We start from the raw sequence: 17,455 nt of genomic DNA on the forward strand, positions 1-17,455 counted from the left end.
TTCTTGATTACTAGACGTATGCTGACATTACCATTCAATCAGTTCTACTTTATAAATAGATATGACAAAATGTACTGATTTCTCTTCAAAGATCGTTGTACAGAGTACTTAACTACGAGCAAACTCATCCATTAATACACACCCTTTTCCATTTGGAAGCTGACTAAACCGACCTGAGAATAAAATTGTCACTAAAGATGCAGACAATGAATCAATCTGCAAGTATGGACACTCAAGATCTTACAGAGTAAGTAAAACAGATGGTTTTTATGATTAGCAATTATTAGGAGCCAAGGTGGGTTCACCGAGAATAAGACACCAAATAGATGTCACTTCCTATTTAGGTAAAATTACTACATTGGTAGATCTCAGAAATGTGTTAGAAATTACATACTGATTTCAAAAAAACCCTCCATGAAATCTCTTGTAAGATAATATGATAAAACACGGACTGGATAATAAAATATTTTTAATTTACAGAATAATCTTTCCCCAAGAATTTTAAGCCTGTGTCATTGGGAAAAGAGTTCTCCGAGGGAATACTTCACGGCTTGCTGGCTTTGGCTCCCTCTCTCTCTCCAATCTCTTGGTATTCGACATTATTTTTTATTAATAACTTGAACGATAAAGAAGACATATCTACCAAGTTTGCAAATAACACAATGCCAAGAGAGATATATCATGGGACAAATGACAGAAATAATGTTTGAAATGACTGAGCTAGAACAAATGGATCAAAAAGAAGAATATGACATTTAATAGAGATACACAGGTATCTGTGTTTAGATTCAAAGAGTCAACTAAAAATGTCAAGTACACAACTGGGGGGGACACACTGCCTTAACAGTACCTCATATGAAAAAAAATCTGATTCAAATATGAACCCCAAGATTCATATACATCAACAGTGGGATGGGGCTGCTAAAAACGTTACTTCATGCAGCAGACAGGTGCCGTCCTGACTGTGGAACAGGACTACCCGCTGTTCGGGAACTCGTCCCGTCACACCTGGAGCACTGCTCTCCATTCTCAGTGGTACCTCTTTTAAGAGGAGCTCTGAAAACCTAAAGGGCTTTCAGACGAGGACAACCACGACTGATGAAGTCACTAAACCATCTAATTTAAGAAAAGGCTGAAAGAAATGGGGATGTTCTACCTGGAGAAGAGAAAATTAGGGGAGACATGATGGCCGTCTTCAAATGTCTGAAGGATTGCTAGGTTGAAGAGGGAGTAGAATAGTCGTATGTTGTTCTAAAGGGCAGAACTAAAACTAAAGGAGAGAAAGTTATAGGGAAATCATTTTAGTTAAAAAATAAAAATAAAGAGCAAAGGCAAAAGCAAAAACCCTCTCCAATGAGGAAAGCCATCAGCAGATAAACAGTACTCTCCACAGGAAGTAAGGCATTCTAATGGGAGGTTAGGCCAGATGAGTTCTGGAATCTCTTCCCACTCTACCATTTCCAACACCGGAGCTCCTGAATGTTGTCTGGTTTGAACTAGCCTTGCACTTTCTCAGACGGTCGTCATGAGAGAATCTGTGTTACTACTTTATAAGATGCCTTTCAGAGGACAGAGGCAGAACTTTACCACCAAATTAGTGTGGCGGTCCCTTCAAAGCAGTCACCTGAGATGGCTGCATTCTTATTCCAGAGCTGCTAGTGCTCCAAACATCACCGCAACTCTTTTTCGAATGCCTTCAAAATCAGTTTCTGACCCACATTAAATATAGTCTCACTGTTTCACGGCCACATCTACTATTTTTGCTGGTGGACACAAACTATCCTACAGCCAGAGCTTAGCCTTCAGCGAGAGTCCAACAGTAAGACAAAGAATGGACCCATTTCCAACCAAAATCTATTTAGCTGGATCATCTGTCTTAATCAAGCCCAGCTCCCAATGACAGCTGAATGTCAATTTCAAAACACTCATTCATTTTTAGACACAAAATTTGCAGTAGATACAAATTAATAGTACATAGGCTCTTAAATGTTCACAAAATGTGAATCTGAACAATGGAAGCATGACCAGAATAAGAATATAACCTTCCAAGTTCTGTGCTTTGAGGGAATGTAGATATCCTATTTGTTTGTTTGTTTGTTTTGCTTCCCTTTCTAAAAAGCATATTACTTTCTAGGCATACTTCATGTTTTGGGCTCATAAAGATCTCAAAAACTAGTACTACAGATCTTTTGTTCTTTCCCATATTCCTCTGAATCTCAAAGTTGGCTATTATCCTCATTTCCAGAAGCCATGCTCTTTCAAATAAACATTCCAGGTACTTATAATACAGAAATTGTTCAAACCCAAGATACCGTTCGCATTAGTATGGTTTTAATTAAGTTATATTAGTTGAACGTGAGTCCAGTTTAACATTTGGGATCAATATGTCTTTTCGTTACCATGAAAGTTCTAATCTATTTCTACAACTCTCAGCCAAAAGATTTTAATCTCCCTACACATATTATCCTATCATATGAATGATTTAACTTTCTTCATAAAAAAAGAAATCCAAAATCTTATTTTATAGTCCCCTAAAAACATCGTCACCACAGTGAGAATTTTAGTGAAAGTTAGTTGGGCATCGGCTGGCTTGTGGTCTTTGTAGTGAGTATCTGTATAATAAATAGTTATCCGCTTTTTTTTTCTTTTGTATTTTAACAGAATGCCTGGTACCCAGTAAATAAAGTTAAGAACCTGTTAAGAACTGCAGTGAAGATTTTGTTCTTTACAGATTGCAGCAAGTCTGAGTTGAGGAAGTTCTGACAGATGCAAAATGTACACCTGTTGCAGGTGCACATACAGCGTAACCGGGCATGGCTGCGAAAACACACAGAAGGACAGGAGTTGAGTTCTTACTTACAAATACGGCACAAGTTAGGGTGTGCCAACTTAAAAAAAAAAAAAAAAGATTTAGGCATAAGCAACACTAAGGAAAAGGTCAGTGTGGGGCATGCTAAAGTTGTGCAGAATTCCACATTTACCAAAAATACGATACGCAGCAATAGCTCCCTCCTCCCTCCCTAGAGAAAGCCTAAGGAAAATTAGCTAACACTCTTGGCTTTTTTGGAGGGGGGATGGAATTATTATTACAAGAGGTTTGGTGGAATAAGTATGCACAGCAATAGATGGCACCCTCATGTAAATTAATCAAAAGAAAAACTGAGTAAGCCATAGCACCCACCGAAAGGACAAAGTTTGCTAGCATTTAAATAAGCATTCCCTCCTCCTCCCTCAGCATACACACATGCCTGAAAACCAGGAAGGAGAAGAGTGACAAATACACAAAAGGGTCAAAAGACGAGTATATTCAACCCTGAGGAGATATGAACAACATCGTCTTTAATTCATCAAGCACCTTGGCTCCCAAAGGAAATCAAAGTGCTTCATAAATTTCCACTTGAACAAAATACAGGGTTGACTTCATCTGCTACTAAAACACAGCAGCTAAGTATGAAACTCTGGGTAAAGATGTAAAAATCAACAATGGGTCCAATTGGTATTAGATATGAAATTTAGGGAGGCTTTCTGACTCCTTTCTGGTTGAGTGGAGTTATACTAGTTGGGACAGGCACATGGGGCAATCTCTGTCACCTCCGTCCTAGCAACCAAAGTAGGGGGCCTCCAGGGACTGCCCAGTGGTCAGAGCCACTCAGACATACAAAGCCAGCACAGCACCCCGAAGAGGCGCTGGCGCAGAACCCACTCAGAAGAGCGCCACCTGATGACTCAATGCCAGCACTTCCTGTAACACCTGAACATTGTTTTTAAAGGCTTCTCAGTCAAAGGACTGGCCCAATCTGACTTGGCTTAGCTTGTGAGAGCTGATGAGACCACATCGCATGGTGGCATGGTTGTGGAGATTAGCCGCGTCCCAATAATGCCTAATTCCCAACATGAAGAAAAACGAGAATTAATTTTTAAACTCTCATAGACTCAAGACATTCCTTTTAAAAACTTGACTTGTGATGAGGAACATATCGATGCTACCAAGCCGCTGCCAGCTGTCATACTGGAATCCATCTGTTATTTTACCAATTCAGCCTGACTCTTCAACATACGCAGGCTCCACCCACCAAAAAGGAGAGATGCAAAGTATGCTTAGCAACAGGGAGATGCTTCATGAGAAGTAGTTTGGGGTTAACCATATAAGCAAGTGTCCCTGTATGTACATTTATCATATACACACACACATACACACACACGCACACACGCATTGCAGTAGAACGTTTTAAAGATGCAGATCTGAAAACACAGTTACAGTTATCTACAAGCTTAAAACAGCGCATTTACATAGTAAAAAAGAAAAAAAGAAAAAGAAAAAAAAAACACCACTGTAATATACAGTTAGGCGGTAAGCCTGACCAAGCAGTGCGTTTCTGCATAATTACTAAATGTTAATTACGGCAAGAAAGGAGATCTGGTCATCTATAAGAAAATGTCAACAAAATCCCACAGAAGCCATAAAGAAAAAGCAACTTACAAAGCAGTTTTTAGAAAGACCCAGATTTTTCTCAAATTCTCTATCCTATCAGTGTTGCCCATGTCTCGGCAGAGTCTGTCTCTGTAATGGTCCTCTCTGTAGATAACATACGTGAGAGTTTTAAAGCAAAGGCAAGACATAAATAAGGTTCTGTTTATCTTATAGTAATAGGAACGACTTGTCTTCCAATACAAATAGAATTTTAAAGGCTTGCTGCCTTTTTTTTTTAAAGTATCAGTTAACAGAATAGCAGTGAAGTTAACTTTGATTTAGAGTCTGCACAAATTAACACCTTTCTGAAAGACTTCAGTTCGCAGCCATGTTTGATTATTACTGTACTTTATACTGCAGTTTTTATAAGAAGAAAAATAATTTAGAGACTAAATTAATAATAAAGAGATTAAGCTAAAGTCCTGAGAAACGCACTGCCTGAAAAACTATCTTGTTACGAAACAGAATTATACACACACAGTACTTGAGGAGAATGCCATTAAGAACCATGCAATTCTAAGGCAGTTAGTAAGCTATGAAAATGTCCACAGTTATGTGCTTATGCATATGCATGTATAGATATACAATAAATGTACATAAAATTCATGGTTCATAACACTTAATGTAAAACATTTATATAGCAGGAATTCCAATTACAATTACTTTTTACAGCACTTAAAAAAGACATTATATTCTCAAACATATCTATAATTTAAACATTAATTCATAAAATATTTTAGAATCCTCCACATACTCAAGGTCAATGAATCAACAGAAAAATATTAAAATGAACTTTTTGTTCATACGGAAATGTCTTAAAAGCATAAAGCAACATGATGCCAACCCCATTTGACTATTTTTTAAATGCTGGGTCGGGGGCTGAGTTTCATTGTACTATCCTATTACGATAGTGACAGTCTGCTTAAAAATATACAAATCCTGTCAGAAGCATGGTTTGTGTAATTTTCTTATGGCACCCAAACCAAACTCGCGTTTACTCAGATTTGTTCCTTCTCATTACAAAGTCTCTTTCTGTTGCTGAACAACTTCTGTGTGACAAAGGTTCCGCCCTCATGGCTAATCATGGCATGCGACATTCTTATGAACCATGCAACATGAAAATGATGGCAGAGCAAGTACTTACGGGTACATGGCCATCGTTGTCAGTTTAACAAAGATATCTTTACTGGGTGCATCAGCAGTATTGCAAGTGAAGGCTTGTGGTGGAGGCATTTTGTGTTTCCTGCAGAAATCAGCAGGTGAAATACTATAGTCTTGTTTAACTTCATGCAGGTCTGACTTGGCAGCTATGATTAAGCAAGGTATTCTGCTGTCCATGAAGTGTTGCTATGGAATAAAAACGAAAATCAAAATCTGATGACAAGGTAAAAAATCACTATATTTAATTTACTGTGTACTGAAAATTATCTCTGGCTAGGCACAGCATAGCCTCAAAGAGAAAGTAAACTAAGAGGCAATGACTGGCAGTGGACCAGGGCAGTCTGATAAGACCAGGGCCAATTTTCTAATGCTGGTCACCATACGAACCTATAATGACTCTTCAGAATCACTACAATTTAAAAACTTGTATTTTTTATTAAAAAGATACCATATTTTGAAACAAAGAAAAATCCATCTAAATTCCTCTATCCTAGAGCACACTATTTTCAGTTTTTAAATTTCTGCATCACAATTTTATTATTTTTTCACTATTTTCATTTTTCTTATATTAGTCCTTAAGCACATGCATTTATATACATTTCTATAGCTGCAGTCATGCTGGACCTAGCCATTTAAAAATATAATGCTGAATCTTCCATGTTTTCAGAATTCAAAAACCATTATTTTTAATGGCTGCTTAATATTCCACTGTATTATTTTGTCTTAATTTAGTAAACCATCCTCCTATTGTTAGGCATCTGGATTATTTCTAGTTTTTTTCATTAAAAACAATGCTAGAATAAATGCCTTTGTACCTACAGTTTTTAACTCCTATTGCATCTTGATGATGATCTCAAAGTGGCTGAGGACTTTTCAGGCCTCTGGTTTTTCCCCTTGTTCTATTATTATTATTGGTGAAACTGGCAATATATAATCCATGTGCACTGCTTTTTTTTTCTTTTTTTAAGATTTTATTTTTAAGTAATTTCTACACCCAACGTGGGGCTCGAACTCACAACCCCAAGATTAAGAGTCATGCGCTCCACTGACTGAGCTAAGTCAGGCACCCCTCCATGTGCACAGAGGTTCGTAACTATAGATGCACATCAGAGTCACATGTGGAAAAAAATGTTCTTAAAATATAGATATCTCGGACTCCACCACCTCAGAATGAAACCGGAACCTTTAGGGATGGGACACAAATGTATTTTTTAAAAGCTCTGCAAGTGATTTTCTTGCATCTTCCCTGGTTAGAAAACATCACATTATACGATTTCATCTAACTCCATATAAAGTTACAAACCAAACCAACAGGTACAGAGACCAAAAGAACGACAAACCTTAAAAATCCTAGCACAGTATTCAAAGGATTTGGGGTTACTGACGTCATATACCAGGCACACAACATCACAAATGATCTCAGCCTCAGTCAGAAATTCCGATTCAGAGATATCGTGTAACTTGTAAAAAGAAAAAGATAATAAGAAACATTAATATCATAATATTGATGTTTAATTAAAGTCATGATGTGTTATTACTGCTTGACTTCCAAATAAAGTACTAGTTAAACATAACTTTTCAGGCTATTTTTAGAGGAGGGAAGTGGAGATAAACAAGTAGCTTCTGATTTTGTGGACTGAAAACAGTGATTAAGGTTTTACAGAAGCAAACGTTTAGTGACTGATACGTGCCAGGCAGGCCCTTTACGCACACTCTCTACACAGATAAGATGACAAGCTAAACAGAAAGTCAGCTGCCTAAGGTAACACATTGAGCAAGTCATCAGACCAAAATTTGAACTCAACTATGATTTCAAGTCTATTTTCTTTCTACCAGACCACCTTTTCTCTCACCAACTTAAAACAAAGACTCTTTACACTAAGGTCATTTTGTTCTGCTTCACTGCCCACTCTTTTTTAATGTTTATTATACAACCTCTAAAGAAATAGCCCCCTTATGACACTGATCCCGCAAGAGTAAAATTCAGTACTACTGAGTTTTAGAAGATTGTGCACCTCTGCTGAGAGAAGCAAGTACAAGACCAGAAGTGACTCGATATATCCCAAATATACACCATCACAGCACGGATAGGCAGAGGCACGAAAGATACCAATTTACTAAGAACAGTATAAGAATAAAAACAGGAAAATTAACAGTCAGCTCTATTTACTGAGTACCCAGTTAAGTAGAACTATACTTACAGGAAAAGAATGGGAGATAAACAAGGTTTAATAAGAAACTGACAAAAAACTTTTATCATAAAGAGGAAAAACTGTATGAAATTCAATGTGATCACCTGTCTGGTAGAATAAACTATTTCCAAAAAGAAAAAGAAAGGAAATGAACTTTTTCTGGTACCTATTATTTGTTAGGAGCTCCTCGTATTAGCTAACTTAATAAGAAAGGCTCAGAGAGAATAAGCCACTTGTCTGAGGTCACACAGCTAATCGATGGTGAATCAGGGTTCGAACCAAACTGACTGGATCCAAGAACATATATCTCTTTCTACTGTATTTCATAGTGTCTTTTCAGTCACACACTTCTTTCATCCATTTTTTTTTAGACTAACACATTTGGTAACTACACTCCTGTCTGCTAAATAGATGAAACTCGATTCAGAATACAGACAAACTACCAAGCACATGTGGTGCTTGTATTATTAATGTGCTTTCATATTAATTTCTAGTCAACAGTAGAAGAAAAAAAAATTTTTTTTAAAGATTTTATTTATTTATTTGACAGAGACAGCCAGCGAGAGAGGGAACACAAGCGGGGGAGTGGGAGAGGAAGAAGCAGGCTCCCAGCAGAGGAGCCTGATGTGGGGCTCAATCCCAGGACCCTGGGATCACGCCCTGAGCCAAAGGCAGATGCTTAATGACTGCGCTACCCAGGCGCCCCCAGGAAAAAAAATTTTTTTTAAAGAAAAGTGGAAGAAAGAGGAAAGATAAGTTATTTTTTTTGTTGTTTCTGCTTTCTATTGTGTATAATATACAATTAAGCACACGAATAGATTTTCACTTATATCTACACCCATGTGATCACCACACACATCAGGGGAATTAAAATTAATTCTAGTGAATAAACCAGGTAAAAGAAAAAAAAATCACACGAGTTCCACATCTAGCCATTATGGTAAATCCAATTATGTTTTCAAAGAGTCATATAAAAATAAACCTAATAATTACTAATCTTTATATGCCAGAGAATTTCTTACCAACAAGTATTTCTCTTGTCCATATACATAAACCGTGTTGATCGCGTAGTAGGATTTATGATCATCACGAATTTTCTTCTGCCTCTGAAAACAACCGAAAGTCTCAATATTTACAGTAAGAAATTGCAGTACCTAGTTTTCATCCACACACACTCTGCATGTATGTGTGGGTGTGTTATAAATAAAAGGGCATTCTTCCGTACACTATGTATTATGTATCAGCACAAAGGGGACATTGATTTTATGTTTCTTAGTTCTTAAGGTCTAAGACAAAAGATGCATTTGTTCTGCATAAAGTAAAAGGCGCAGCTGCAAAGGAAGGAAACTACATGACTGCAAGTGTACTACAGAGCCACCTGCTAGCAATTCTCCTTCGACTGTAATCTGGTCTGACGTGAGGCCCGTCCGGAAACATCCCTCTCCTTACTCAGGGCGGTAGCCAGAACCGGATACAGCGTTCAGGCTGAAATATTTACTGCACACTTACTTCACGCCAAGCACCGTGTCAGGTACTTCCACATGTATTCGTTTAACCCCCACCTCAATACCGCTGAGGAAAAAAAAAAGACACATGGCAGCTAACACCAATGAAACGAAGAGAAAGGTAGTTCAACAGGATCGTTGTTACCCTTAGATGGTACTTTACTTATATACACAGGCCACTGAGCTCTAGTAATCATCTAAACAAGTTAATGGCTATGAAAAAAATCACGTAAACTTGTGACTATAAAAATTTGTTGGATAAAGCTCTATTATCTGAGAATTCTCACCATTAAGTTTCTTCCAAGAAGAGCCTGGAGAACTCCACTTTTCCCACAGTTTTTCATCCCAATTACATTACATCTGAACACATTTCTTTGAGTCTGTTTTTTCTGAAGGTCTATCTTTTTATCTCTTGTTACTAAGAGGAAGAAAAAAAACTAATTATGTATCATTTAGACTCACTGAGCGTCCATTTCATCTTCAGCAAAAGAGGGTACTGTCACTTCTCATTTTTATGACGTATATGATTAATAAACAGACACACTGTGCAACAGCCAGGCTGTACGTGGAACCAAGCACTAAATATACCAAAGGGCTTCACTGGGTGGAGAAGATGCATTTCTGAAACCTGGCTGTAAAGTGAACTTCTGGGAACCAAACAACATTTATTTCATCATAAAATAAGTAGCACATTTGCATAAGGAAAACTATATCCTAACAGTGAATGAAAATTACAATGAATATAGCCAACATTATATCCTATTTTCTCCTGTGATAAATAACTGTCATAACAAATTACAAATTAAGAGATGCTGTCTCCAATCTGCACACTCTTGAATTTATAAATGGGAAAGAGATATGCACTCTGGGGTTAACTGGCTTTCAAATGTTAATCTGTAAAAGAGGCAGGCCAGAAAACAACACTCCAACAGCAGAGCAATGGCACCTCTCTTCCAGAGGTAAAGAGACTTCCTTAAGCTGTACCCTAAAATCCAACTACAACAAAGCTCACCAGAGGCACTACTTATAGTAGCCAAAAACTGAAAATGATAAAAAAATACAACAATCATGGGAAAGTTCAGTAAGTTACACAACATCCGTACGATGACACACTATTTAACATTAAAGATATATAAAACTATACTTATTGATATAGCAAGATGGCCACGATATTTTGTTGATCGAGACAACCTCATGCTAGCTAGCAAATCGTTCCTTGCTCTTTGGTACTGAATTAAATAGTGTCTAATTGGTTAACTACTTTAAAGGGTACTTTGTCAATTTAAGATTGGTTGTCTTCAGGGCGCCTGGGTGGCCCAGCTGGTTAAGCGTCTGCCTCTGGCTCAGGTCATGATCCCAGGGTCCTGGGATTGAGCCCCACATCGGGCTCCTTGGTCAGCGGGGAGTCTGCTTCTCCCTCTCCCTCACCCCCCTGCTTGTGCTCTCTCTCTCTCTTGCTCTCTCTCAAATAAATAAAATCTTAAAAAAAAAAATGGTAGTCTTCTTGTGCCTGGACTTCCTGTAAGATATGGCATTTCCCCCCACCAATTAGGATATAAAAAAATATTGAAACAATCCGTTCTCTAATTTGCTATTTCCATACCTATGGTATTCTTTAAGTGGAGCATACTACTTAGCAAGAATTATTAAGTCTGGGAAAGATTTCCTAATGTAGAAAATGGTCACAAAACCAAGACATACACAATTAATTCAGTATCAGAATTATGTATTAATATTGTTTTTGATGTCTAAAGAAAATGAAAAGACCAGATAAACTGGCACATTACAATACATTTAATGCCCATAGCCCTCCCTCATGTTCATCAGTGGAGTGTCCTCAGGGGTAAGCAGTAAACCTCTACTCTTTCTTTTTTTTTTTAAGGTGTTTTTTTTTTTTTTTTTAAGATTTTATTTATTTACTTGCGAGAGAGAGAGTGAGAGAGGGGTGAGGGACAGTGGAAGGAGCTGACCTCCCCACTGAGCAGGGAGCCCGACGTGGGGCTCAATCCCAGGACTCCAGGATCGTGACCCAAGCCGAAGGCAGATGCTTAACTGACTGAGCCGCCCAGGTGCCCCTACTCTTTCTTTTTTGATAAACAGTAAAATCAAGCCTCTGACCTCAAAAGAAATTACCAAATGGCCAGGAGAACAAACTGAGTATAGACGTGGAAGACTAATGAAGAGGAGTTTATTTTCACTCTTTTCACACATGAACCCAGAATATTAAAAAATGCTTCTTAGCGTGAACTGAGTACTATCCAGGTACTTACCTGTAATGGCTGAAGCTTGAGACTCTTGCTCGGTCAATATAGAATAGCCTAGATAGCCCAAATACTCCAGGCATCGCTGGACGTCTAAGTAGGTCGTGAGCCTAAGAAAGGGAGGAGGTGGAAACAGGAAAAGTTCCTAAATTAACACTTATAGGAAAAAAAAAAAGATCCCAACAGCTCAAATAATCCTACCACCAGACCCAGATAATTTCTGTCAGACTTCTTTAATTTCCCATGTGCCCAACCCTGGGTTTCCCTACACCGCCATTCTTCAGGAAGAGAAGAGAGGGAGGGGATGCAAGGCTGGCAGGGGAGAGTGGGATTCCTCTACCTACACATAGATGAGCAGTGAGATGCTGGCAAAATCTAAGGATATTTTATACTATCTGCTTCCCAAGCTACACAGCGTACTGCAAATCCTGGCTGGATGAGGACTTGATAATTAAATCGGAAAAGGTTTGCAAAAGGTGCAAAAATAACTGGAAGGCACTTGAAATTAGTTAGCCCTTCTTGTGATGTGAAAAAAGACGAGGTCCTGGTGTTGAGAAAGTTAGCCTCACTAAGGCTAAGGTAATAATGTCATCATGTGTGACCAAGGGAGGTCTTCAGCGTCCTGGATACAATGTGTACTACGCTGTAGGAAGATTGTAGAAAAACCCACACTAAGAAGTGCATTAGAAACAAACAACAAGAAAAAAAAACCCTCAAATAAGTCTTCAGTGTCGAGTAAAATATGCTCTCCCCATATTCTGGAAGTGTTAAGAATTGTGTAATAGCAATGAGGTTTCCAATTCCCTTAATCAAAAAAGTATTAGAATCTAGTTTGGTTTTGATGTAATAAGACTTACGACTGTTTCCCTGTACATCATCCGAAAGCAAACATGACCCTCCTGATAAATTGACAGAACATCTAAAGTTCATCTTAGACACAGCAGCAAGCACTATAAATCCTGCTCACAGGCAGTTACGATTGAAGCATTTTGTTAAGACCTGACCAACTTACAAAATGATGAATGTGACGTGTTGTAATTTTTTTTTTTAAAGATTTTATTTATTAATTTGACAGAGAGAGACAGCCAGCGAGAGAGGGAACACAAGCAGGGGGAGCGGGAGAGGAAGAAGCAGGCTCCTACTGGAGAAGCCTGATGTGGGGCTCGATCCCAGAACGCTGGGATCACGCCCTGAGCCGAAGGCAGACGCTTAACGACTGCGCCACGCAGGCGCCCCGACGTGTCGTAATTTTAAACTGGCTGTAACTGTAAAGGAAACAGGTGAGCTCTGTACTCACGTCCACTGGGAAAGAAATCCCTGGTAAGTTATCCAGCCTCTTTCATTTGTACAAACTGTGTTATTCACATCTGGCCCCCACGGTATGTAAGGGAAAACTTTAAATAAATCTTTAAGCTCATCAGGTGACAAAGCACAGTCTCTATCCTGAGGATACACAAAGAAGTACACAAAATGTTTAGATATCTAAGAGAATAATTTCCAAACACGGAGCCCCCAGTCTAGTAAAACTATGCTTCTAAAAACAAATGAAATTTTACATTTTCTCGAGAAAATTTCTCTCATGTATATGAGAGAGAATCTATATACAAATCTGTCAGAAACCAGACTTTTTCATCTTGAGAAAATAATGAAAGTAAATTAACAGAATTTTTGCTAGTCTAACTTAAGAAGTTTGAGCAATTTTTTGGCTATGTGACATGAGCATCCCCTAGCTGAGGGAACAGAGTTAAATCATTTACAGAAAAATATTTTATTACAATCATGGAAAACTGCAGCTAAAAGCTTACCAAATCATGCTTGTCAAAGGTGCTCTGGAGAAACAAATATGCATGATGATTCAATTCAGTAGTGCAATCCGGAGGTATTTTTAGCCTATTGACAAAAAAAAATTTAAGAGTAAAATAAATCATTAACCAAATATTAAAATAATTTAAGAAATGAATATAAAATTGCAACAAGTCTTTTTTTTGTGGGATGACACCACTTATAAAATACCTTTGCTGAAGCCATATAGACCTTCCTAGGGAAAGTCATGGCAATCCTCAGAAGAGCTGTAATAACACTCATTCTGAGCTGACATATAAAGTTTTCTTACATTTCTGAATGGCAGGTTGAAATAAAAATTTTACAAGTAACACCAATTACACCGTAACGAGTTTGTTCTCCTTATAAACAAACTGTAAGCCGTAATTATGGCTTATGTCAACATTGTAATGAGCTGAAAATGATGTAAAGAAGTTATCCCTGCCTGATTTGACGTTTGACCCATCCTAAGTTCAGTTCAAAGACACTGAGCTAAGCACTAGGGACACGAAAACAAGACAAGCCCCCTACCTCTAGGGAACCACATTCAAGTAGGAGACAGACCGCAAACAGACAACCTAACTATCACAACAGAATGAGGCAAGCGGGGGATATGGGTAAGCCAAGGATGCTACGGGGGCCCACACGAAAGGGGACATCTCTGACATGGGGGTGGGAAGGTGTCAGTCCTGCTGACAGACACTATCACCTGACTTGGAGACTTGAAGGATAAGAGGCAGTAATTAGGTTGGGGGAGAGGGAGGGGAAAAGTGAGAATCCCTGGGCAAAAGCCTGAAGCCCGAAACAATAGATGATTGGTAGACTAAAAATAGTTGAATAGTAGCATTTACTTCTCGAATGAAGGCAGGGAGTGAAGCATGAGCAGAGCAGATCATGAATGACCTTGTATAACAGGTTAAGAAGCCTGAGCTTTATCCTGGCTCTAAGGGAAGTGACATGGGCAAATCTGTATTTATATACCTACTAATCTAGTAGCAGTATGAAGGACAGAAGGAGACAGTTTAATAAGAAGGCTAGAAAGATCCAAGTGGTAGCTCTACAAGGCTATTCTACAGAAAACGAAAGGCAGACAGAAACTGAGAGAGATTAGTGTGAGCCACAAAGCCCTAAGCAATGGAGCTTTCTTACTGTCATGCTTAAGAAAATAATATGCAACTTCCTATAGAATTTACCTACCCATGTTAATGGCCCAGAAAAGAAAACTTAACAAAAGGTCCCGGGACAAATTTATTCATTCAATATGTTTTTTACTGAAAAATCTGGGAAATTACTCGAGCCAAGATTTAGTAACTTTGACAGGAGAAGTTTCAACTTAGACCTGATTAATGGACCAGGAATCCAGCCTGAAAGAACTCTGCTTTCTCCACGATGATAAATGAAAAAAACAAGAGTCTTTATAAACCCTTACATGGATAGCTAGGGGTGCTATGATAAAATAAAAAGGGCCAATATGAAGACAGTGTGCCAAAGAAAAAGGAAAGAAGAAAGGCTGAAGACCCAAAAGGCCAGATCTTGGGACGTTACTTCCCTGAAAAGCCTATGTCCCTGGAGTACAGGAGAGACAACACACAGCAAGGCAGTCTCCTGTTTCGGGCGACAGTGCGTCCATTTTAAACAAACACAACTTACACAGAGCATTAGCACAGGATAACAACCACAAACAGAACCACAAAATTCCTAAACAGGCTATTCAGGAAAAATTAACTTATTTCATCCTGAGCTAAGAAATGGCCATAAAACTCACAGAGGAGAAGGAGAGGAAAGTAAACCAATATACTCTGACGTCTTGATTCCAAATGCAAGTTTGTCCAGCATCTGTTATCTCCTTCCTCAGTGAGATGAATAAAAAAAGATACTCTTACTCCCCATGAGAAGAAGAGGAAAAATTTATGCCATGCTATAAATCGGGGGCTCTCAACTGGGGACGATTTCGCTCCTGAAGGAACATTTGGCAATTTCTAGAGACACTGGACGTGTTCAGTTGTCACAGCTGGGGGAGGAGGTGTTACTGGCAACTAAGGATGTGCTAAACATCCTATTATACACGGGGCAGACTCTACAACAGAGAGTCGTCTGTTCTAAAATGTCAACTGTGCCGAGGCTGACAAACCCTGCTAGAAACCTCTCTGTAAATCTAAATTAGTTCTGAGTAGCTCAAAACCTATCTAAACTGTGTGCTAAATAAAACTTAAAAATACTTGGCAAGCAAAATCAATTAGAAAGCCAAAGGTACATACAAGGGGAATAAATACTCGGGTGTCAAATCCAGATCATCATCATAGCCAAATCGTCGGAGCACAGTCCAAGTAGTTTCGTGTCTCCCTCTCTGGATAAAAAGTGTGTGTAAGAAAAGGAAACCTGAAATAAAATAAATCAGTAAGTACAGGTGATGTGAGTAAGGGTACCAAGTCACGAGCGAGAAAAGCACGTAACACGTAATGGCAAGAGCTAGAACCGTGAACAGACACGTATGCTTTGCATACTGGAAGTGAAATCAAAACAAACCTCATCAAGCTGCCAATGAGACAGAGCTGACTTCAGAGTCACTGCACACATACACATACTCCCAGGTCAGCAAGAGATGACGATGGCTAAAAGGGCCAAACATGCATCCCGAGGAATACACTGACATTCACAAAGGTACGTGATAAAAATAAATGAAATCCTTTTATAGATTTTTGAACCTATTTCTATAACGGAAAACAGTGGTTTTCAAGTTCATCTCTTATTTCACTGTGGCTCGATAATATATTCTAGAAGGAACATTTTGTACTTGGTAAATGTGACTGGTAGACAAAATGTCTGCCCTGAAAATAATTTATATTGAAAGGATGCTTTTAAGTAGTTAAGAATTTTAAGATAAGTTTATTTGTCCCAGAAATCTCTGCCCCTCAGACGGTCCTCTGCCTTCCTAAGATCCGAGCGACTTCCCCACTTCTAATTTATGCTGACAATAAGGATAATTATCTCCATCAGTGGCCTGTCTCTTGTAACTCTTAATAACCAAGTTAGATCTTAGGCCTATTACTAAATACTAACATTTCCTTAAAGTATATATAATGCTATTAAGACCTTCACCTTCTGCCAAAGACTGAAAACATGAAGTTTAAAAGGGGGGAAAACACCATTCACTCACCTTTCAATGTCAATCCACTGTCAGCCACACCATCACTTATATGTTTCCGGACGACATTCTTGACATCTTCCAGAGCTTGGGGAGCTAATGGAGTATTGAAACAAATTCTCTAGCAAAAAACATGAAAATAAATTTAAAAACAAAACAGCATTAAAACCACAAAAAATATAAAACATCAGTCTATAAAACATTAAATCAGTTGTAACGAAAAAAAAAAAAAAACCCAAATCCTAAATTAGAATAGGGTCATCTCTGCTTTGCATTATTTATTTAAAACATGTCATATGTAGAAGGAAAGAAACTTTCCCTACTCTCTCCGTAGCATTTCTAAAACACACAGCTCTTTGTTTACCCGTATTATACAAAACCAAGAAAGAAAAAATAATTCAGAGTTCAAACTTCAAGTCATCTTTAATACACCCACTATATACCATGAAACGACATGGTCAAAGAGTCCCCTTAATTCCTATGCTAGGAGAGTTGTAAACCCCAGCTGAAGACTTAAATAGCTTGAGGGGAAAGACAATTTTACATGAAAGAGACATGCTTATCAACATAACATGCTTTAAGCTAATAATATTTTTATAAATTTCCCAACAACCCCCCACCCAAGATACGGAAATGCCTGAAGAAGAAGAGGGCTACCTGAAAGAAGTTGAGTTCAGCATCATTGAGAGTGCCATCGTTATCTTGATCAGATATTTTAAATATACGGGTGAGGGCTTTTATACAGGCTGGTTTCATCTATATATCATTGAAAAAAGAAACAATTCTGTTAATTAAGACAGTTGGGATTTCAAAATATGACTTTCATAAGTAACGTTAAGAATAATCCTGAGAGGGGCGCCTGGGTGGCACAGAGGTTAAGTGTCTGCCTTCGGCTCAGG

The 17,455-nt window shown here is 38.3% G+C and overlaps 1 protein-coding gene across 9 annotated transcripts in view; it reads right to left on the reverse strand.

The window, feature by feature from the left end:
- RHOT1 (ras homolog family member T1) overlaps positions 1 to 17,455 on the reverse strand; it is a 67,689-nt gene that overhangs the window by 19,120 nt on the left and 31,114 nt on the right. For 4 of the 9 annotated variants that reach the window (XR_015721351.1, XM_045773131.2, XM_045773134.2 and 1 more), the window contains 11 exons: positions 17,214 to 17,312; positions 16,569 to 16,677; positions 15,670 to 15,790; positions 13,396 to 13,480; positions 12,888 to 13,033; positions 11,600 to 11,700; positions 9,617 to 9,747; positions 8,847 to 8,930; positions 6,973 to 7,092; positions 5,616 to 5,818; positions 2,695 to 2,817 (listed from right to left, as the gene is read on the reverse strand). Coding sequence is in view for 7 of the 9 variants with exons in the window: in XM_045773131.2 (XP_045629087.1) it covers positions 2,695 to 2,817; positions 5,616 to 5,818; positions 6,973 to 7,092; positions 8,847 to 8,930; positions 9,617 to 9,747; positions 11,600 to 11,700; positions 12,888 to 13,033; positions 13,396 to 13,480; positions 15,670 to 15,790; positions 16,569 to 16,677; positions 17,214 to 17,312 (1,322 nt within the window). In the remaining 2 variants the exon portion in view is untranslated. Of the gene's footprint in view, positions 1 to 1,156; positions 1,271 to 2,694; positions 2,818 to 4,480; positions 4,577 to 5,615; positions 5,819 to 6,972; positions 7,093 to 8,846; positions 8,931 to 9,616; positions 9,748 to 11,599; positions 11,701 to 12,887; positions 13,034 to 13,395; positions 13,481 to 15,669; positions 15,791 to 16,568; positions 16,678 to 17,213; positions 17,313 to 17,455 lie in introns of all 9 variants that reach the window. The other 5 variants (XM_087854621.1, XM_045773136.2, XR_015721352.1 and 2 more) reach the window with 4 other exon arrangements.

Source organism: Ursus americanus, chromosome 23 (genome assembly GCF_024610735.1).
Source record: "Ursus americanus isolate L20-20 chromosome 23, mUrsAme1.1.p, whole genome shotgun sequence".
NCBI lineage: Eukaryota > Metazoa > Chordata > Mammalia > Carnivora > Ursidae > Ursus > Ursus americanus.